Below are 22,985 nucleotides of genomic sequence, written 5' to 3' on the forward strand. Positions count from 1 at the left end.
GTGTTCATGGGGCTGTACTCGCCCAAGCAAGTGGAGAGTATTCCATCAAATTCGTCACTTGTGCCTTGTAGATAGTAGACAGGCTTTGGAGAGTCAAAAGGTGAGTTACTCGTTGCAGAATTCCCAGCCTCTGACCTACTCTTGTGGCCATGGTATTATATGGCTGGTCCAATTAAATTTCTGCTCAATGGTACCCAACTCACCTTTAGTCCAGCTCTTTTATCCATGTTCTGGAGCACCAGACTTCAGTACTATTGCCGGAGTATTGTCAAGGCCAGTGCTTCCAACCATTTCTTGATATTACATGGAGTGAATCAAGTTGTCTGAAGACTGGAATGTATGATGCTGGGGCCCACCAGAGGCAGAGATGAGTCATCCACTCGGCACTTCTAGATGAAGATCAGTGCAAATGCTTCTGCTTTGTCTTTTGCATGCATGTATGGGCTCCCACATCATTGAGTATGGGGATATTTGTAGAGCTTCATCCTCCCAGTTAGCTGTTTAATTGACCACCACCATTCATGGCTTGAAGTGGCAGGCCTGCAAAACTTGCATCTGATCTGTTAGTTGTGAAATTGTTTAATTCTGTCCATCACATGCTGCTTTTGTCGTGTAGTCCTGTGTTGTAGCTTCACACCTCTTTTTTAGGTATGCCAGGTGCTGCTCCGGTCACGTCCTCCTCCATTCGTCATCGAGCCCCCAGCTTGATGGCAACGGTGCAGTGAGGGATATGCTGGGCCATGCAGTTATGTGGTTGTATGGAATTCTGATGATGGTCTACAGCATCTCATGAATGCCCAGTTTTCAGTTGCGAGATCTTTTCAAAATATATCCCATTCAGCATGATAATGTCACAACACAATGTAGAGTTTCCTCAATGAGAAGGCAGGGTTTAATCTCCACAGTACTACTTTCGCCACTGCTTCTCAGAAGTTCCAACGACATGCTCTAAAACGCATACATTCCCATGAAACAAAGGCATTTGATTGTTTCCTGTTCAAATGTATTTTCTTTCCAGGCATGAAATGTAGCTACTTCTACATCTATTCATTCCTCCTTTAATGCTTATACTATTAAAACATAATTTTAACAGTATATTTTATAAGTACCTCCAGTTTCTCAACAAGTAACAAGTAAAAAAAGGGATTTTTAAACAGAAACAGAAGGGGCTGATTTAGCACTCGGCTAAATCGCTGGCTTTTAAAGCAGACCAAGGCAGGCCAGCAGCACGGTTCAATTCCCGTACCAGCCTCCCCGAACAGGCGCCAGAATGTGGCGACTAGGGGCTTTTCACAGTAACTTCATTTGAAGCCTACTTGTGACAATAAGCGATTTTCATTTCATTTCATTTCAAAGCCCTTTACAAAGCGTGTTTGAGAGGAAATAGGGGGAAGAAGCAATTGTCATAGTAGTAGTAGTAGTAGTAGTAAAATAGACAGCTCGAAAGGTTGTAATTGGGCTGCAGGTTGAAATATCCAGATGAAAAGGATCAGTAAAAGGCTGATCTTAAGTTTAACTTGCTTCTGGTTCTTGTTCCCAGAAGCTAAAATATTGGGCTGAAGATTGAACATGCTTTGTTATGGAGTTATTGCACTGTCAAAACCATGAAAGATTCACAAGGGTAAATCTTTGTGACTGTACAATAAAGGAAAACGAACGGCAATGTATATAATTTTGAAAATGCCAATAAAAAGATTAAATTTAAAAAAGATTCACAAGGGTAAATTTACATGATCCTGCCACCTCTATTACTTAGAAGGACAAGGGCAGCAGATACCACCACTTGCCAGCTCTCCTCCAAGACACACGCCTTTCTGACTTGAAACTATATCATCGTTCCTTCGCTGGGTCAAAATCCTGGAACTCCCTAACAGCACTGTGGGTATACCTATGCCACACGGACGGCAGTGATTCAATGCAGCCGCTCACCATCACCTTTTCACTGGCAATTAGGATGTGCAATAAATGATGGTGTAGCCACCCCATAAATGAATACATTTCTTAAAATTTGAGAAATAACTTAGCACTGGTTAAGGCTACCTTTTCCATCAATTGTGACAATTGGACTACCAAATCAACATCCATTCAGATGCCAATGAATATCATCTTCTACAAGTTCAAATCTACGACAGCAAATGCATTGTCAGCAAAAACAGGAGCATCTTTAATTTGTACCCAGCACTCTTGGTGTAACGACAGCTTCTTGGTCTCAATGCTACTGAAAATCAAGGTTATGGCCATGTAGCTTTCACTCAATCTGCAATTTTAGGACTTCCCCCTGATAAAAGATATACAAGTTCATTGAAATCCAGAACATTTCTGAGACTATTATAAAACTGTCCAAGTACATCCCAGACAGCCCCGAAAACACAGAGAGGTAAGCAACGCAACTGTCATCACCAGCAGAGTGAATGCAAGAACATACAGACCATTTTAAGGGTAGGGATTCAATGTATTTATCTATATTCCATCACAGGAGCATCATTGCTGAAATGTCCAAAAGTATGTGGCCATATGCCCCAATGTCCATTTATCAAGTTCCAATGTTATTCAACTGTGGTTTTAATTATATGCTCGAGATTACACGGAACACACAATGACCGATCCAACCTGCTTACAGAAGTGAGGGTGCTTTGGGTCTTTGGAAACTTCACAATTGGTCCTGATATTCTATTACCAATATTTCACATTAAATTGAAAGGGTAGAAACATTCCCCACTGTTGGAAGTGTCCATCACAAGGGGAAACAACCTTCAGGTCAGAGTCAGGCTATTCAGGATGTTAGGAAACATTTTTTCACGTCAAGCAGAACTATTTAGCATAAAAAGCAGCAGATGCGAGCTAAATTCAGAACTTTGAATCTGACAAACAGATTCTTGCTAGCTCAGGCTAGTAAAAGGATATGCAGCCAAAGCAAGGCATGGACCTCTGATTCAGATCAGCCAGGATATTGTTGAAAGGCAGAATAGGCTCATGGGGCAATTCCACGTTGGTTGGCTCTAATCAGCTTATATTCTGCTCTCTCGACTAATCCTGCCGACAATTTAACACAGAATGTCCTTTCAAAATGAGCAAAACAGGCCTGGTTTGGCAGGAAGGTAGGCTGGGGAAGACAATGGCAGGATAGGGGCAGATCACATTATTCTTGGGGAACCTGAAGGAGCCCAAAAAAAGAATTTTAAACTCCCCTTCTGCTGCACGATCAGGTTTTACTATCAAAATGGGAAAGACTTTTGCTGGAAGTATGAAATTGGGATGGGGTTTGCAAGGTTTTTTAACTTCATAAAATTTACCAAACATTCCTGTGACTGTATGCTTAATTCATAGTTTTCTCCATGATAGGTGTTGGACCAACAGGTCTACATTTCCTTTTATCCCCACTATTACGTTCCTTGAACAAAAGGACTGACATCTGTAATTTTCCAACTGACAAGACAATTTATAAATTGTGTTCCCTTGAGAGGATTAAACCATCGGCAATGTTTTCACCTACTTCCTTTGAATCCCTGAAGGGGAATCCACCAGGTCTTAGGGTATTTAGCGCTGTCATGAGTCTGTCTCTGCCTCACCCTGTTAGCCCTACCAAACTGCAGAACCGTAGTAACTGTATTGGGGGCCAGCTAACTCAGTTGGCTAGAGTGGTTCAGAATAAAGGCAACAGTGCGAGTTCAATTCTGAGGCAAACTTGCGGCTTGCCTCCCCCCCCGCAGAGCCTTAAGGCAGAGCACACATGAATGAATGAGCAGCTGTATTACATTTCTTCTTCTCAAATCTAACATTGAATTCAATCATATTATCATCACTGCTAGTTAATAAACTATCACAGTAAGAGAACATTTAATCAAATCTGACTTGTTGGGTCAACTATCTTTGTCAAAAAGCCGGATCTTGCGAGATGGAGAAGCCAGATCCTACAACTGCTGGGAACTGGACACCTGCCTGGCCTTAAGCATCCTTAATGTTCAAAGCACAATTGTGCATGATTTACAGGTGACAATGCACAAGATTACTGAATGCTATATTATTTTGCACTGTTAAACATTTTTGAGCAGTCTCCCCTCATCCAAAAAGCCACATTTCCAGCATGTGTTTCGATTACATCGAGTAAGGGTTCCATCCTGTTTCACACCACTGATACTACACTAATTGGTCCACAGACCTCTGGACTTCTTTTCCCTTTTTGTTATATGCCGAAATCACATTAGTTTTCAGCCAGTCCTCTTGTTGTATTTCCCTTTTCTAAATAATAATTATCTTGCATCCCAATAAACCAGAAGGACCCAAAACCAGGAAATCCCCGTTTCTGGCACAGGTCTGGTCCAGAGTTTCCCGGATAATGGGTACCTGTAACTGGAACAGTGCCTCTGCTATCTGCTCGCTAACACTTTTAATATGTGCAATGTATTCCAACTAGACTGGGGGTTTTACCCTCTCCATATTTGATTAGTTTAAAATTTTAAGTTATTCTTTATGTTTTTAAATAAAAGGTTAATGTGGCGACACGGTAGCAGTGTTTAGCACTGTCGCTTCATAACGGCAGGGACCCAGGTTTGATTCCCGGCTTGGATCATTGTCTGCGCGGAGTCTGCACGTTCTCCCCATGTCCATGTGGGTTTCCTCCGGGTGCTCGGGTTTCTTCCCACAAGCTGCGAAAGAAGTGCAGTTAGGTGAATTGGACATTCTGAATTCTCTCTCAAGTGTACCCGAACAGGCGCCGTAGTGTGGCAACTAGGGGATTTTCATAGTAACTTCATTGCAGTGTTGATGCAAGTCTACTTGTGAGACTAATAAAGGTTACAATGGAAAATGGGATGTTTTACCACAAAAGTATGCTGAGGCTACAGCTATCTTAATAAAGTACCATGCCAAAGGTTACTGCTGAAAATAAAAGCTCATGGTATAGGGGTGTCACATATTAGCATGGATAGAAGATTGGCTGGATAACAGGAAGCAGAAAATTGGCATAAAGGGGTTGCTTTCAGATTGGCAAGATGTAGTGGTGTGCCAGTGCTGGGACCTCAACTGTTTACAATTTATTTCAATGACTTGAATAAAGGGATTGATGATTGGCAAACTTTCTGATGGCACAAAGATAGGTGGGAGTGTAAGTTGTGAAGAGGATATAACAAGGCTAAAAAGGGATATAGATAGGTTAAGTGAGTGGGCAAAGATCTGGCAAGTGGAGTATAATATGGGAAAATATGAAACTGTCCATTTTGGCAGGATGTTTAAAAAGTACATTATCTAAATGGTGAGGGATTACAGAGGTCTGGGGTGCAGAGATCTGGGTGTCCTGGCGCATAATTACAAAAGGTACGCCACGGAATTAGGAAAACGAATTTATCGCAAGAGCAATTGGAATACAAAAGGATGTGCTTCAGTTATACAGGGCACCAGTGAGACCAAATTTGGAATGCTGTGTACAGCATTGGTCACCTTATTTAAGGAATGATGTAAATGCATTGGAAGCAGTTCAGAGAAGATTTATTTAAGACTAATACCGGAAATGGAAAGTTCAACCACTGCATCTCCATCCACATTTCCCATCCTTTCGAACATGGCCTTTCCCGCAACCGTACTTAATTTTGCAATGGGTCACAATCCATTACTACAATGTCCTCAAGATTTCCAAACACATTAATTTATAAACAACACATTAGCTACATTATACAGCCGACAACATACACCCAGTTCTTTAGACCATACAGCAACTGCAGAAAATGACACCAAAAGTGAATCCATAAATACAAGCGGTATCTTTTGCATTTTAACAAAAGTCAAGGAGCAAAGCTGGCTCTGACACAATAGAATGCTCCCAGTTATTTCCTCAGAAAAGCAACTTTAGCTTAAAATAACCTGTAATGGTCAAGCTGCACCATCTCAATCTAACCCACTCACATCAAACAGTCTGTGATTGATGAATTCGCCATGTTAACTGTGCCAATGTAACGCAGCTTTTTAAAACGTTTAAATCATCTCCAACTCAGCACGCTGATGTTAACCTAATGGATCCATTCTATTCAATGGGCAAAATCCAAACTTCAAAACCGTTCACAGAAATCAAGTTCCAATACCATGGCTTTGAAAAGGCCTGTTTTAGATTCAAATTAATGAACACAGGCACATCACTGAAAGAAGCAACAATTGGTTTATTTGCAGGTTGTGTACACAAATGAGAAACAGCACAAACAAGTTAAATTTTAATAAACAATTTTAACTTTTAACAGCTGTAACAATATGAATTAAAAGGAAATTACTTATTGCACTGATGCAACAAATCACTGCTCTTTGCTGAGCCATCCAAGTGTATGATGGAGACCTTTCACTGCACTGAGCTTCAAGTAAAACCCGAAAACCTGTGACAACACATCGGCACTTATGAAAACTTCAACAACTGAGATTGTAACGAGATGTATAAATCTAGCGCTTTTAAAAAATATATTGGCAATTAACCTTGGGAGTATTGACTCAGTGTATGGCTCTCACCTGAGCCATGTCAAAATAATAATAATCTTTATTAGTGTCACAAGTAGACTTACATTAACACTGCAATGAAGTTAGTGAAAATTCCCTAGTCTCCACACTCCGGCGCTTGTTCGGGCGGACGGGGAATTCAGAATGTCCAATTCACCTAACAAGCACTTATTACAGGACTTGAGGGGGGAAACCGGAGCACCCGGAAGAAACCCACAGACTCGGGGAGAACGTGCAGACTTCACACAGACAGTGACTTAAGCCGGGAATCAAACCTGGGACCCTGGCGCTGTGAAGCCACGGTGCTGCCGGTCCGCCCAAACCAGTTGCTTGGCCAAGAGGCAAGAACATCAAAGGGCTCGTCTGGGATGTATTTATTCAACTCCAGCAACTTGAACAACGTGATCTCAGCTACCTCCAGTGCCGTACTGGAGGAACTGCTGCACTTGCAAAGATTCTGTCTTTCAGATGTGATAATAATTTGCATTTACATTGCACCTTTACCTTAATTTAAAAAACTAAAATGCTTCACAGGAGTGTTATCAGACAGGGGCAACGCCACAGAAGAATTTGAACACGTGGAAGAAAGGTTTAACTGAGATGCTGTTGGACTGGGAGCCAAAGCGAGCACAAGGAACCTGACTTGCTGCGAGTCAGGATATGCACTGAGATTAGGATAAACTGAACTGCAGAAAGTGAAGATAGGAGGCCAACTAGGATAATGTTGAAGAGTCAAGACTGGAGGTAACCAAAGCATAGAGGGTTCAGCTGCCAAAGCAAATGTCACCAAGGTGTAAGTAAGCAGTTCTGAGTGAAAGGGAATTTGTGGCCAAAGCTCATGGTAAATTAAGTCACCGAGTGGTCTCAGGTGGACATAAAAGATTGCAAAGCACTACTGAAAAAGATTAGGTGTTTTCCAAGTGTCAAATCAATATTTATCCTTCAATTAACATCATTACCAGGTTATTACCTCCTACCTGTTGTGGGACTTTGCTGTGCAAAAATGCCTTATCTCCCTCCATTACAACAGTAACTACAGTCAGGTATCCCAAGGTGATGAAGAAGCCACATCATGTTCTATCTTTACTAAAGAAGTTAATCACCTGTGTTATAGAGTGGGAATGTGGTGTGGTGTTGGAAACGGCTTCTGCTTTTTGCCTCCTGTACCAGAGGTGGTTTACCGACACTTCAGGCAGTCAGCATTTAAAATGTTATTCAATGTTTCATGCTTAGTGCAGGTTAGTATGTAGAAGTATGGAGAAAAGGAGAACATAAACTCTCATTCTAAAAAAATGTATAAATAAACCAGACTAAGGTACAGCAGAGTGAGTTCTGTGTTTGGACTGACATATTGGGATAATTGACAATGGGACTACCCAGAGAGGGAAAATGCATATGCTGTCGACGCCGCTATCTCCAATATCTCTGTCTCAAAATCATTGAGCTGGTCTGTAAAATAGAGACTGTACAATGCAAGAGAGTGGAAGAGAAGAACCTCAGTCACAACCTGTAGAGAGGTGCAGGTTCAGAACGAAGTTGGTATGACCAATGGTACACAGAGTAAAGGGAACCCAAGTGAGATACAGAATGAGAATCTTCAGAAACTGATCTTATCGAACAGGTACAACTAAGTTGCTAATGTAAGGATAAGGATGAATATTTTTGGAGAAAAAACAGCATATGGAACATGAAGCACCTTGGAGCAGGAGGATCACAGAAAATAGTACAGAAGAGGCCCTTAGGTCCATGAAAAATACCTGACCTACCTTTCTAATTCCATTTGCCAGCACTTGGCCCATAGCCTTGCATGTTATGATGTCCCAAGTGCTCATCCATTATTAATGGATGTGAGGAAACCCACCTCTACCACCCTCCAAGGCAGGGCATTCCAGACCGTCACCACCCTCTGGGTAAAAAAAGGATGTTCAAAGGAACGGAGATGGGGAAGTGTAATGCGACAGTTGGAAGGGATTCCATAATTGTTGGGGGGGGGGGGGAAAGAGATAGTTTCACTTCTGTAATAAGAGACTCTGGTATGGTTTGTTGCCTCTCGTCCTGGCACCAGGTAGACATTGCAAACTGGCTCAAAAGTATATTGGAGAGGTAGGGAGAGATCCCAGGGAAGAGGGTTCAGGTAGAAAGCTGGCATAAGTGTAGAGAGGAGTAACATTCAGTATGTGTGTTTTGGACACTATACAGAAAAGGAAACCCAAAAGATGTCAGGTAATTTCTTGGTGGTAGCGTCGACGTGGGTGGACCAAGACAGATTTTTGGAGATGTGCACCCCATGGAATTTGAAACTGCTAACCATCTCCACCTCGGCCCCGTTGATGCTGATAGGGGTGTGTACAGTACTTTGCTTCCTGAAGTCAATGACCAGCTCTTTAGTTTGGCTGGCATTGAGGGAGAGATTGTTGTCACTAGGTTCTCTATCTCCCGCCTGTATTCTGACTCGTCGTTATTCGAGATCTGGCCCACTAAAGAGATGTTCTTTACACCAATGCTTTGAATACAAGGTCCAAATTAAATGAATTACTGGCTCAAATTCAACTGGGAGGGAATGACATGGTAGCCACTACTGAGAAATGGCTGCAAAACAGGACTGGGATTTAAATATACCAGATTGCGAATGCTATAGGAAAGATAAGGGAAATGGTAGTGGGGAGGAGTAACTTCAATGACAAAAGATATATGATGAAAACAGGCAGTGTAGACTTCTATGGGCACAATTAATAAATAGAAAAAAAACTTAGGGATGCAGGGGTTGCGTTCCAACTGGTAAGAGGTGTAAAGTGAAAGACTAAAAAAAAATGTAGAGATTAGACAAGTGTGCAGCAAAACGAGACAGTGTATTGTGTTCATACAGATTGGGATAAGCAGAATAGCTGATGTGTTTTTGACTCTTCTACTGTGGCGGTCAACATAAAATACCCGTAGTTGTTTAGCACCTGTGCCATTTTCTTCTTCCCCATCACTATTTCTCCAGCATCTAACAGACTTAAACTTGCTTTCACTGGTCACTTCCTTTTTTCACATACCGTCTCACTTTTAAATTAATTTCCCAATCTACATTAGCCAACTCACCAACCTAACTGGTTTTAAGTTCAACGTATTGACCTTGAAAAGATTGCAATGTAGGTTCACTGAAATGGTAGCTGCAATTTAACCTTTGAAGTCCAAAAGACAGATTGCACAAACTGAGTCTGTATTCCCTGCAATTTAGCGAGGTTAAGGAGTGATCTAATCAGAGTTTTCAAGGTAGTAAGGGGACAGACAAGATAGTTGGTAACAATTTCCGCTGGCCTGAGAGACTAAGATTAGGGAAGATAGGCTTGGCTCGGATTTTCAGACTTTCATGAGCTGAATTAGGAAATACTTATTTACGCTAAGGGGAGAAGTCTCTTCCCGTACCAGCCTCCCCGAACAGGCGCCGGAATGTGGCGACTAGGGGCTTTTCACAGTAACTTCATTTGAAGCCTACTTGTGACAATAAGCAATTTTCATTTCATTTCCACAAATGACAACTGATGCTGCTTGAATTGTCCATTCTAAATCTGATCTCAACAGGATATGTAGCAAGGAGACATGTGGAGCTATATTCTCAGTGAATAATAGAGCAGGTTGAAGAGGCTAAATAGCCTACCCCTTGATCCCATGCCTAGTCCCTTTTTGGAATCCCCCCCCCCCCACTCCACCTTAAATAGAATTCCTACAGTGCAGGAGGCCATTTGGCCCATCGAGTCTGCACCGACCCTTCGAAAGAGCACCCCACCTAGACCCAATCTCCCACCCTACCTTTGGACACCAAGGGGAAATTTATCATGGCCAATCCACTTAACCTGCACATCTTTGGACTGTGGGAGGAAACCGGAGCACCTGGGGGAAACCCATGCAGACACAGGGAGAACGTGCAAACTCCACAGTCACCCAAAGTTGGAATCAAACCCAGGTCCCTGGCACTGTGAGGCAGCAATGCTAACCACTGAGTCACCGTGCCATCCCTTAAAACTTACTTCTAAGTTGTTTGTCATGTCATGAGTAGCTCCGTCAATGGTTCAGTGTCAAATTGTGACCGACACCACTCTTGGGGAGCAACACAAGATGTTTTACAATATATAAATGCTAGCAACTTTGGATGTTTACTATATATAAATGCTAGTTATTAATCTCTTTACATGAATAATACTTCTGACGTTGGTCTTCAAATCATATTTTACTGGTTTGCACCTACATCCTCTCGTCCTACAATAATGGTCTAACTTTAACCCAACACTTATTCATTAAATGCATCCTTTCTTTTATTCCAACATGCAAAAACACTGCACATATTGAATTATATCTGTTATAGTCCTGCCCACTTGCAAACTACATCTAAATCTTTTTGTAGTTCATTGGGTGACTTCTGCAAACCACTCCCTCTCCTTTTTAGTCACTCCCCTCCACCAAAATATAGAGGAGAGGGCTGGTGGTATGCAAACTTGACCATCTGGATCGAGCTGATCTCAAGTGCAAGGACAGTTATCATACTGTATGACAAAGGCAGCAACGGTTGTAAATTCCGGAGGCTCTGACCATAAACTTCTAAACCTCCTTTGGAGCTTCTTCCCTGCTGTTACCAGACTCCTAAACGACCCTCTTATGGACTGATCTGATTAATACAATACGCTTGTATGCTTCACCCAAAGCTTGTGTCTATGAATTTACATTGTGTACCTTGTGTTGCCTACTACCATAAGACATAGAAGAATTAGGCCACTTGGCCCATCAAGCATCAAGTCTGCTCTGCCATTCAATCATGGCTGATATTGTTCTCAGCCCCGTTCTTCTTCCTTCCCCCCATAACCCTTGATCCCCTTATTAATCAAGAACCTATCTATCTCTGTCTTAAAGACACTCAGTGATTTGGCCTCCACAGCCTTCTGCGGCAAAGAGTTCCACAGATTCACCACCCTCTGGCTGAAGAAATGCCTCCTCATCTGTTTTAAAGGATCGTCCCTTTAGTCTGAGATTGTGTCCTCTGTTTCTAGGTTTTTCCCTACAAGTGGAAACATCCTCTCCATATCCACTCTATACAGGCCTCACCGTGTCCTGTAAGTTTCAATAAGATCCCCCCTCATTCTTCTGAACTCCAACGAGTACAGACCGAGTCCTCAACCGCTCCTCATACGACAAGCTCTTCATTCCAGGGATCATTCTTGTGAACCTCCTCTGGACCCTTTCCAAGGCCAGTACATGCTTCCTTAGATATGGGGCCCAGAACTGCTCACAATACTCCAAATAGGGTCTGACCAGAGCCTTAAACAGCCTCAGAAGTAAATCCCTGGTCTTGTATTCTAGCCCTCTCAACATGAATGCTAATATTGCATTTGCCGTCCTAACAGCCGACTGAACCTGCACGTTAACCTTAAGAGAATCGTGAACAAGGGCTCCTAAGTCCTCCCGTGCTTCTGATTTCCGAAGCATTTCCCCACTTAGAAAATAGTCTTTGCCTCCATTCCTCCTTCCAAAGTGCATAACCTCATACTTTTCCACATTGTTTACCATCTGCCACTTCTTTGCCCACTCTCCTAGGCTGTCCAAATCCTTCTGCAGCCCCCCTGCTTCCTCAATACAACCTGTCCCCCTACAGATCTTGTATCATCTGCAAACCGAGCAACAATGCCTTCAGTTCCTTCTTCCAGATCATTAATGTATATTGTGAAAAGTTGTGGTCCCAGCACAGACCACTAGCCACCGGCTGCCATCCTGAAAAAGACCCCTTTATCCCCACTCACTGCCTTCTGCCAGTCAGCCAATCCTCTATCCATGCCAGGATCTTACCCTTAACACCATGGCTGTTAACTGATTTAACAGTCTCCTATGTGGCATCTTGTCAAAGGCCTTCTGGAAATTTAAACAAATCACATCCACTGGTTCTCCTTTGTCTAACTTCCTTGATACCTCCTCAAAGAACTCTGAACAGATTTGTCAGACATGACCTCCCCTTGACAAAGCCGTGCTGACTGGGTCCTATTTTATCATGCACTTCCAAGTATTCCGCAATCTCATATTTAATAATGGACTCTAAAATCTTATCAATGACCGAAATCAGGCTAACCGGCCTATAATTTCCCATCTTTTGCCTCCCTCCCTTTTCTTAAACATGGGTGTTACATTAGCCACTTTCCAGTCCTCTGGGACCCTTCCTGCCTCCAGTGATTCCTGAAAGATCACCAATGGCTCCACAATCTCCTCAGCTATCTCTTTTAAAACTCTGGGGTGTAGTCCATCAAGTCCTGGTGATTTATCCACCTTCAGACCTTTTAGTTATCCCAGAACCTTCTCCTTAGTGATGGCCACTGCAGTCACCTCTGCCTCCTGACTCTCCTGGAGCTCTGGCATCCCACTGGTGTCTTCCACCATGAAGACTGGTGCAAAGGGCAGCACGGTAGCATTGTGGATAGCACAATTGCTTCACAGCTCCAGGGTCCCAGGTTTGATTCTGGCTTGGGTCACTGTCTGTGCGGAGTCTGCACATCCTCCCCGTGTGTGCGTGGGTTTCCTCCGGGTGCTCCGGTTTCCTCCCACAGTCCAAAGATGTGCAGGTTAGGTGGATTGGCCATGATAAATTGCCCCTTAGTGTCCAAAAGTGCCCTTAGTGTTGGATGGGGTTGCTGGGTTCTGGGGATAAGGGTGGAGGTGTTGACCTTGGGTAGGGTGCTCTTTCCAAGAGCCGGTGCAGACTCGATGGGCCGAATGGCACCTTCTGCACTGTAAATTCTATGATTCTATGAAAGTGACTATTCAGTTCCTCTGCCATTTCTGTTACGTATTTTCTTTTTATGTACTAAATGATCTGTTTGAGCTGCACGCAGAAAAATACTTTTCACTGTACCTTGGTAAACGTGACAAAAAGTCCAATCCAATCCAATCCACAAGGGTGGTGCAAGATGAGATTTGCAAATTTACACTTGTTGAAAAAAATACAAGGATAAGCCCAGGAACTACAGGCGAACTACAGGCCAGTCAGCTTAACCTTGGAGGTGGGAAAGCTTTTAGAAACAATAACCCAAGACAATAATTAAGTTTTTTGGATAAACGTAGATTAATAAAAGGAAAGATTTGTTGAGGGCAAATCATGTTTAACTTGATTTGAGTTTTCTGATGAGGTAACAGAGGGGACCGATGAGCGTAAAGCGGTGAACACAGACCTCCTAATGCTGTTTGATACAGTGTCACAAGCCTGTCAGCAAAGTTGAAGACCATGGAATTTTAAGAGACAATTGCAACATGGCAGGAGTTGGCAGAGTGAGAGAAAACAGCGAGCAGTGACAAATTGTTTTCCAAATTAGAGAGAAGTGTTTAGTGGGACTACCAAGCTGTCTGTATTAGGACCAGTGCTCTTTTTAAATCTATATCAGCAACCTAAACTTAGGAAAGTACAATTTCAAAATTTGCAGATGACACAAACTTGGAAGTATTGTAAACTGTCAGGATAGTGATTTTATCTTTATTCTTTCATGGGAAGTAGGCGTCACCAGCAAGGTCAGCATTTGTTTCCCTTCCCTATTTGTCCTTAAACTGAATGACTAGCTCGGCATTTCAGAGAGCAATTAAGAGTAATTGCTGAGAGTCCAGAGTCACATGTAGGTCAGATAAGGGATGGCAGATTTCCTTCCCTGAAAGGACATTAGAGAACCAGTCTACATTAATGAGACTAGCTTTATATTCCAGAGTTATTTATTGAATTTAAATTCCACCAGCTGCCGTAGTGGGCTTTGGACCGGTTTCCAGAGTCTGGGCCTCTGGATTACTAGTCCAGCAACATTCGCCCAATTCTGCACACCAAACTTTAGGAAAGGCATGAAGGCATTTGGAGTGCGTTAGGGTACAGAAAAGATTTACAAGACTAGCTTCAATTAAGTGGATTTTTAAAAATTAATTTTTACGGTATGTGGGAGTCGCTGGTTAGGTCAGCATTTATTGTCCATCCCTAGTTGCCCTTCAGAAGGTGGTGGTGAGTTATCTTTTGAACCACTGCAATCCTGGAGGTGTAGGTATACCCACTGAGCTGTTAGGGAGAGAATCCCAGGATGTTGCTCTAGCGAAGAAACAATATATTTCCAAATCTGGGTGGTGAGTGACTTGGAGATGGAACTGCACCTCCTGGTGGCGCAGTTCCAGGTATCTGCTACTCTCGTCCTTCTAGATGGTAGTGGTCGTAGGTTTGGAAGGTGCTATCTAAAGAACCTTGGTAAGTTACTGCAGTGCATCTTGTAGATGGCACACATGGCTGCTATTGTTCGTAGGTGGTGAAGGGTTTGAATGTTTGTGGGAGGGGGAGCAATCAAGCAGGCTGCTTCGTCCTGGATGGTGTTGAGCTTATAAAGTCATCGATGTTATCAGGGGGCGGCACGTGGCAAGCACTGGGACGGCGACGCTGAGGACCCGGGTTCGAATCCCGGCCCAGGGTCACTGTCCGTGTGGAGTTTGCATATTCTCCCCGTGTCTGCATGGGTTTCACCCCCACAACCCAAAGATGTGCAGGTTAGGTGGATTGGCCACACTAAATTGCCTCTTAATTGGAAAAAATAAATAAATAATTGGGTACTCTTAAAAAAAATTTTTTAAATTTTTTAAGATGTTTTCAGCATGGAAACAGGCCCTTTGGCCCAACTTGTCCATGCCGCCCAGTTTCTGCCACTAAGCTAGTCCCACTTGCCCGCATTTGGCCCATATCCCTCTATACCTATCCTGCCCATGTAACTGTCTAACTGCTTTTTAAAGGATAAAATTGTACCGCTTCTACCACTGCCTCTGGCAGCCCGTTCTAGATGCTCTCCACCCGTGTGAAATTTCCCTTCTGGTCTCTTTTGTATGTCTCCCCCCTCACCAATGCCCTCTAATTCTAGACTGCTCTACCTTTGGGAAAAGATGTTGACTATCTACCTTATCAATGCTCCTCGTTATTTTATAGATCTCTATAAGGTCATCCCTAGCACAGTGGTTAGCACAGTTGCTTCATAGCTCCAGGGTCCCAGGTTCTATTCCCGGCTTGGGTCACTGTCTGTGCGGAGTCTGCACATCCTCTCAGTGTCTGCGTGGGTTTCCTCCGGGTGCTCGGGTTTCCTCCCCAGTCCAAAGATGTGCAAATTAGGTGGATTGGCAATGCTAAATTGCCCTTAGTGTCCAAAAAGGTTAGGTGGGATTACTGGGATAGGGTGGAGACAGGAGCTTAAGTAGGTGCTCTTTCCAAGGCAGACTCGATAGGCCGAATGGCCTCCTTCTGCACTGTAAATTCTACGATTCTAAGCCTCCTACACCCCAGGGAAAAAAGTCCCAGCCTATCCAGCCTCTCCTTGTAACTCAGACCATCAAGCCCTGGTAGCATTCTCGTAAATCTCTTCTGCACTCTTTCTAGTTCAATAATATCCTTCCTATAATAGGGCGATCAGAACTGAACACAGTATTCCATGTGTGGTCTTACCAACATCTTGTACAACTTCAACAAGACCTCCCAACGCTTGTATTCAATATTCTGACCAATAAAACCTAGCATGCTGAATGCCTTCTTCACCACCCTGTCCAGCTGCAACTCCACCTTCAAGGAGCTATGAACCTGTACTCCTAGATATTTGTTCTTTAACTCTCCCCAACTCCCTACTATTAACAGGGTAGATCCTGCCCTGATTTGATCTACCAAAATGCATCACCTCACATTTATCCAAATTAAACTCCCATCTGACATTCAGCGGCCCACTGGCCCAATTGGTCAAGATCCTGTTGCAATCTTATTTAGTCTTCTTCACTGTCCATTATGCTACCAATCTTAGCGTCATCTGCAAACTTACTAACCCGGGACTCCTACATTCTCATCCGAATCATTCATATATATCGGTCGCCACGCCAATTTCATATCCAATTGGCTACCTCACCCTGGATTCCGTGAGATTTCACCTTTTGCAATAACCTACCATGCGGTACCTTGTCAAAGGCCTTGCTAAAGTCCATGGAGACAACATCGACCACACTGCCATCTACCTTCTTGGTTACTCCTTCAAAAAACTCAATCAAATTCGTGAGACATGACTTTCCCCTTACAAAGCCATGCTGACTTTCCCTAATTAACCCATGCCTGTCTAAATGCCTGTATAACCTGTCCCTCAGAATACCTTCTAACAACTTACCCACTACAGAAATTAGGCTCACCAGTCTGTAGTTCCCAGGCTTATCCCTACAGCCCTTCTTAAACAAGGGCACATTTGCTATCCTCCAATCTTCAGGCACTGCTCCGGTGGCTGTCGATGATTCAAATATCTCAGCTAGGGGGTCGGCAATTTCCTCCCTAGCCCCCCCACAATGTCCCGAGGACACATTTCATCAGGTCCTGGGGATTTATCTATCTTGACGTGCTTTAATACCTCCAGCACCTCCTTTTCTGAAATATGTACACTCCTCAAAACATCATTTTTATTTCCCCAATTTCCCTAACATGCATGCCTTTCTCAACAGTAAACACGGACGAGAAATATTCATTTAGAACATATTCCATCCCTTGTTGATCCGCACATAGATGACCTTGTTTATCCTTTGGAGGCCCTACCCTTTCTTGCCCTTTATGTATCTGTGGAAGCTTCTTCAGTGTTGTTGGAGTTGCTCTCATCTAGGCAAGTGGAGAGTATTCCATCACATTCCTAACTTGTGCCTTTAGATGGTGAAGAGGATTTGGGGGTCAGGAGACGAGTTACTCGCCGTTGAATTCTTAGCCTTTGACCTGCCATGATAGCCCATAGCTAGACCAGTTCAGTTTCTGATCAATATTTACCCCCAGGATGTTGATTGTGGGGGATTCAGCGATGGTAATGCCATTGAATGTCAAGTGGCGGTGGGTAGATCCTCTCTTGTAGGAGATGGTCATTGCCTGGCAGTTGTGTGGTGCGAGTGTAACTTGCCACTTGTCAGCCCAAGCCTAGATATTGTCGAGGTCTTGCTGCGTTTGGACATGTACTTCTTCATTATGTGAGGAGTCGCGAATTGTGCTGAACATGTGCAGTAATCGACAAATATCCCCACTTCTGACCTTATGATGGAAGGGAGGTCATTGATGAATCAGCTGATGATGGTTGGTTCTAGGACACTACCCTGAGGAATTCCTGCAGTGATGTCCTGGAGATGATTGACCTCTAACCACGACAACCATCTTCCTTTGTTCCAGATATGACTCCAACCAGTGGATAGCTTTCCCCCTGATTCCCATCGACTCCATGTTAGCTAGGGCTCCTTGACGGCATACTCGGTCAAATGCTGCCCTGATGTCAAGGGCAGTCCTTTCACCTCACCTCTAGCATTCAGCTATTTTGTCCATGTTTGAACAAAGGCTGTAATGAGGTCAGGAGCTGAGTGACCCTGGTGGAACCCAAACTGAGCATCCGTGGGCATGTTATTGCTGAATAAGTGCCACTTGATAGCACTGTTAATGACTCCTTCCATCACTTTACTAATGATGGAGAATAGACCACTGATGATGGAGAGTAGACTTCTTGGGCAGTATTTAGCTGGGTTGGATTTGTCCCATTTCTTGTGTACAGGACACACCTGGGCAATTTCCCACATTGCCGGGTAGGTACCAGTGTTCTGGCTGTACTGGAACAGTTGGCTAGGGATGCGACAGGGCAGTTGGCTAGGGATGCGACAGGTTCTGGAGCACAAGTCTTCAGTACCATTGCTGTGATTGGAGAAGCAGGGGCTGTTCTCCTGACAGAAGATTGAAATGTATTCAGAGTTATCGGGGGAAAAAATTAGTTCCCATTGTCAGAAGGGTGGCACAGTGGTTAGCACTTCTGCCTCACAGTGCCAGAGGCCAGTGTTCCGATTCTGACCTTGGGCGAGCATCTGTGTGGAGTTTGTAGATTCTCCTTGGGGGTTCTCTCCAGGAGCCTATTTCCTCCCAAAGATGTGTAGGGTTGGTGGATTTGCCATTCAAAATTGCCCCTTCCAAAGATTAGATGGGGTTACAGGGATAGGGTGCAGTGTGGGCCTAGGTAGGGTGCTCTTTCAGAGGATCAAATGGCTGAATATCCTTCTTCTGCACCGTTTGGATTCAATGATTTCAATGACACCTAGGGAATCTAAAGTGATGGCCAAAAGAACCAGAGACGGTACAAGTAAAAACTACTTTAAAGCAGCAACTGGTTGCAATGTGGAATACAACTGCCTGAGAATGTGGTGGAGGCAGATTCAAAAAGGAATTGGACAATAATTTAAAGAGAAATGATTTGCAGGGCCACTGGAAAAGGCAGAAAAGCAGGATCAGGTGGAAAGATGGGCCGAATAGCCTCCTATGTTAGAATTATTCTCTGATTTCCCATCATTAGAGCTGAATCTGCAAACAGCCAGTGGTCAGGTGCGATAAATGAACAATATTATTTGACCGAGACACCAGGAAAGATTTTCACCCTTGGAACTATAACACAAAAATCAATGCCGTCGGAAGTGGGGAGAAAACTGGACCAAAATAACACGTTCCGAAAAATTATTTCAATTTAACAGGTTCAGAAAAGACACTGATCTGGGGCACTTTACCCGGAGTTAGATTGTCAAGAAAGGCCTAGCCAGCAATCATCCTAGTGGTTTCTCTGGGAGAGGGGGGGTTGCCTTTTCAGAAGCAAAATAAACGTTAAAATACCAGTAACTGCAAATTATCTCTCATCATAACTCCCCACTTATCCCCAAACCTTAGTCTCTGAAAAGCGAAGAGGGAGTGACAGCCATTCTGTGCCAGTCAGGGCGCACCTACACAGGAGAAATAACTTCGAAAAGAAACAGTTAGTAAATGTGTCGAAAGCTCACTCCCGCCCGGCACTGGACACGAGAGAGCAGGACGGGGAAAAGTTTAACGCCGCCTTTCTTCCCCCACCTCCCTCCCTGAACAAATCCTTAAAGAAGGCCCCGGTGTGCCTCGGAAACGTGGCCCACCATGTGCAGAAAAGAGGCGCACGGGACAGGCGCCAATGTCTTCCCGAGGCTCCTTGTGCTGCACACCCCAGCAGAAGGCGCGCTGTCCCGCCGAGAACGGCCAGAAACCCTGCAAGACACCGCGGCGGCGACAGTTACCTGAGACGGGACATGAGCAAGACAGCCGCAAGGCCGATGGCACCCGGAGAGGGGAGGGAGGGGGGGGCGGGTTGTCGGGGGAAGAATTTCGCGGGCCCGCGGCCTCCACTCGCTCGGCTGCTCTGTGGCGATTAACGCTCTCCCTCCCTCTCTCTCTCCGCAAAACGGAACCGCGACGAGCCGCAGCCGCCCCTTCCGCTCGGCTCCCCTCAGCTCGAAGATTTACCGCTCGCCGACCAGGCCGCTGTCTCCGGCAATACGGCGGGAGGCCCGAGCCTGAGAGCGAGCGACTGGGATGCAGCGTCCCTCCGGCGCCCCCGCCACGCTGCGGATTAACCTACCCGTCCGAGGTGACGCGCTTCTTACTGGACGAGTAATCGTCCCCCAGGTCGACGCGGTGCCGCTTGGACATGTCTCCGCGCTCTAGAACGGTCCGGGCGCGTTCCGATTCAGCCTCTCCGTTCGATCCTCTCTGTTCCGGGTTCCGGCCCGATTGTTGCAGAAGCGCTCGTGCCCCGGGCAGCGCCTCCCTCCTCTGGATTGCCCCGCACCTGTCCGCCTCGCTCTCTGTCGCCCTAGACGTGCCTGTCCTTGCTCCCCATTCCCTGTGTTTCCTGTACCTTCAAATAAGCAGCACCTCCCCAGACCCGGCAACAGGCCCAACGTACTCTTTCCCCACCCCCCAGCACTTCCACAAGATGGCGGCTCGCCGACTGAGACGTACCTCGTTCTCGCACGCTCACGCCGCGGGACCGCAGCGGAGAGGGAGGGAGGTGTGTGTATGCTTTAAAAAAATATATTATTGAGTGGCCTTGGCGATTTGAGTTTCCTAGTCGTACACATTATAGCCATGGGTCAATCTAAAGTGGAGAAAACAAATCCACAGTTTCTGGTAGCAAGATTTTACAACTGCCTAATTTCCTGCCCCAAACAAACACGGTTATTTTCCTGTTTCAATAATTACCGGATCTCTCTTCAAACGGGTTGACAATAAATATTATAGTCCAAAATTCTTCACCCTGCAGCAGATTTAACAGTGCAAAGGCGGGGGTCATAATCTTCAACGGAAGATCGTCTTTATTCAATATTGGCCATTTGGTTTGGAACGTTTATTTTAATACAATTTCAGCATTCATTTGTATTCCGAAGAAGTGTCAAGTTGGACCGAAAAATTAACTCTGTTTAATTTTTATGTTCTTTCGTGGGATATGGCCTTCACCAACAAACCGTATTTGATGCCGATCCTGAATTGCCCTTGTGCTGAGGCTCGCTCAGCCATTTCAGAGGGCAGTTAAGAATCAACCACACTTATATGATTCTGGAGTCACATGTAGGCCAGCCCAGGTAAGACCATAGACCACAAAATTTACAGTGCAGAAGGAGGCCATTCGGCCCATCAGGTCTGCACCGGCCCTTGGGAAGAGCACCCTACTTAATCCCACACTTCCACCCTATCCCAGTAACCTGCCAAACTTTTTTTTGGACACTAAGGGCAATTTAGCATGGCCAATCCACCTAACCGGCACATCTTTGGACTGTGGGAGGAAACTGGAGCACCCGGAGGAAACCCACACAGACACGGGAAGTTCATGCACACTCCACACAGACAGTGACCCAGCCGGGAATCGATCCTGGGACCCTGGAGCTGTGAAGCAACTGTGCTAACCACTGTGCTATCTAGCTGCCTAAGGATGGCCCAAAAAGGACATTAGTGAACCAGGTGGGTTTTTACTCCAATTGACAACGATTGCATCGATACCAACTTTTAATTCCAAATTTTATTTATTGAATTCAAATTCCACCAGATGCCATTGTGAGATATTGAACTCATGTTCTTCAAGAATTTGCTTGTGCCTCTGGATTACTACTCTAGTGACATTACTACTACACCACCATCTCCCAGTCTTGACCCACTGAGGTTTTTCCAACATTTTCTGCTTTTATTTCAAATTTCACTACAGACAACTGCAGAGATAGAAATATTCATTTATCTAATTTAAAGTTTGAATTACAAGGAAGATAGTATACAATCATTCCTGGTTTAGATATTGACATTTTGTTGAGCAACAAAATAAAGGTATTTAGATAAACTTTGAAAACATTTATGTGCATATCATCATTTAACATGTTTAAAATCACAAGTTTACAGAATGTCTCACAGTCCATGGGATACATGAATCTTTTGCATTCATACAAGTATCAATGACTAATTTAGCATTTGTGTATGCTGTACTGTTACTTAGCATGAAGGGGTGAAATGACTTGAAACTTCTATGATAAAACACACTGTAATCTTCTGATATCATACAGTCATACACCTCATGCCTCTGCTAGCTCCTTGAAGGAGCTATTCAATTAACCCCACTGTTGCCCCAGAGCCCTGTAATTTTTTTATTCAAGTATTTATCTAATTTTCTTCATAATAATTCTGTTGATTTTACTTCTACCACCCCCTGCCACATGACCCATGGTTCTTTTTTCCAATTACCTTAAATCTGCGTCCTCTAATTATTGACCCTTCTTGTCACGAGGAACACTTTTTCCTTACTTAATCCAAACCATTCATGATTTTGATCACCTATCAAATCTCTGAACCTTCTATGCCCAAGGAGAACATCCCAGCTTCTCTACATAACTAAAGTCCCTCTTATCTTATGGGGGAGGGGGTGGCGCAGTGGTGTTGTCACTGGACTATTGCACCAGAGACCCAGTGTAATCCTCTGGAGACCAACCACTGGAGATGGTGAAATTTGACATCAATAAAACTCTGGAATGAAAAGTCTAATGATAAAACCATTGTCAATTGTCGTGAAATCCCATCTGGTTCACTAATATCCTTTAGGGAAGGAAATCTGCCACCCTTACTTGGTCTGGCTACATGTGACTCCAGACCCACAACAACGTGGTTTACTCTTAACTGCTCCCTCAAGGGCAATTAGCGATGGGCAATAAATGCTGGCCCAGATTGCAATGCCCACATCCCATGAATGAATAAAAATAATCTTTGGTTCCTTTCTAGCAATCTCTCTTACACCATGGCCAATATCATTTGTAAAGTGTGGTGCCCAGTCTGAACTCAGCACTTGAGCTGAGGTCAAAACTACATGTCGTACAGGTTCAGCATGACTTCCTTGCTTTGGTACTCTGTGCCCCTATTAATAAAATTGAGAACCACAACTGCTTTTTAACAGCCTTCTTGTACACTGCTAGATGTCTCTGATCCTGCACCCTTTTAAAAATTGTACCATATAGTTCGTATTGCCTCCCCATTATTCCTATCAAAATGTATCACTTCACACTTCTTGGCATTAAATTTCAAATTGCAAACTTTGTGTATACAGGATGTGGATATATGTCAAAAGTATATAAGTGACCCTTTTGAACGTCCATGTACACAACATCAACCCTTTCCATAACTT

At 44.1% G+C, this 22,985-nt stretch overlaps 1 protein-coding gene across 2 annotated transcripts in view; it reads right to left on the bottom strand.

The window, feature by feature from the left end:
- Nucleotides 1-20,262, bottom strand: part of dhx15 (DEAH (Asp-Glu-Ala-His) box helicase 15) — a 171,527-nt gene extending 151,265 nt beyond the window's left edge. Inside the window, exon 1 of one of the 2 annotated variants that reach the window (XM_072496497.1) lies at nt 19,908-20,262. In XM_072496497.1, coding sequence (XP_072352598.1) covers nt 19,908-19,978 — 71 coding nt within the window. In that variant the 5' untranslated portion in view covers nt 19,979-20,262. Of the gene's footprint in view, nt 1-19,566; nt 19,816-19,907 lie in introns of those variants that run through there. The other variant, XM_072496499.1, reaches the window with a different exon arrangement.
- Nucleotides 20,263-22,985: the final 2,723 nt, after the last annotated feature.

The sequence above is a fragment of the Scyliorhinus torazame genome, chromosome 3, assembly GCF_047496885.1.
Source record: "Scyliorhinus torazame isolate Kashiwa2021f chromosome 3, sScyTor2.1, whole genome shotgun sequence".
In the NCBI taxonomy this organism is placed as follows: Eukaryota; Metazoa; Chordata; class Chondrichthyes; order Carcharhiniformes; family Scyliorhinidae; genus Scyliorhinus; species Scyliorhinus torazame.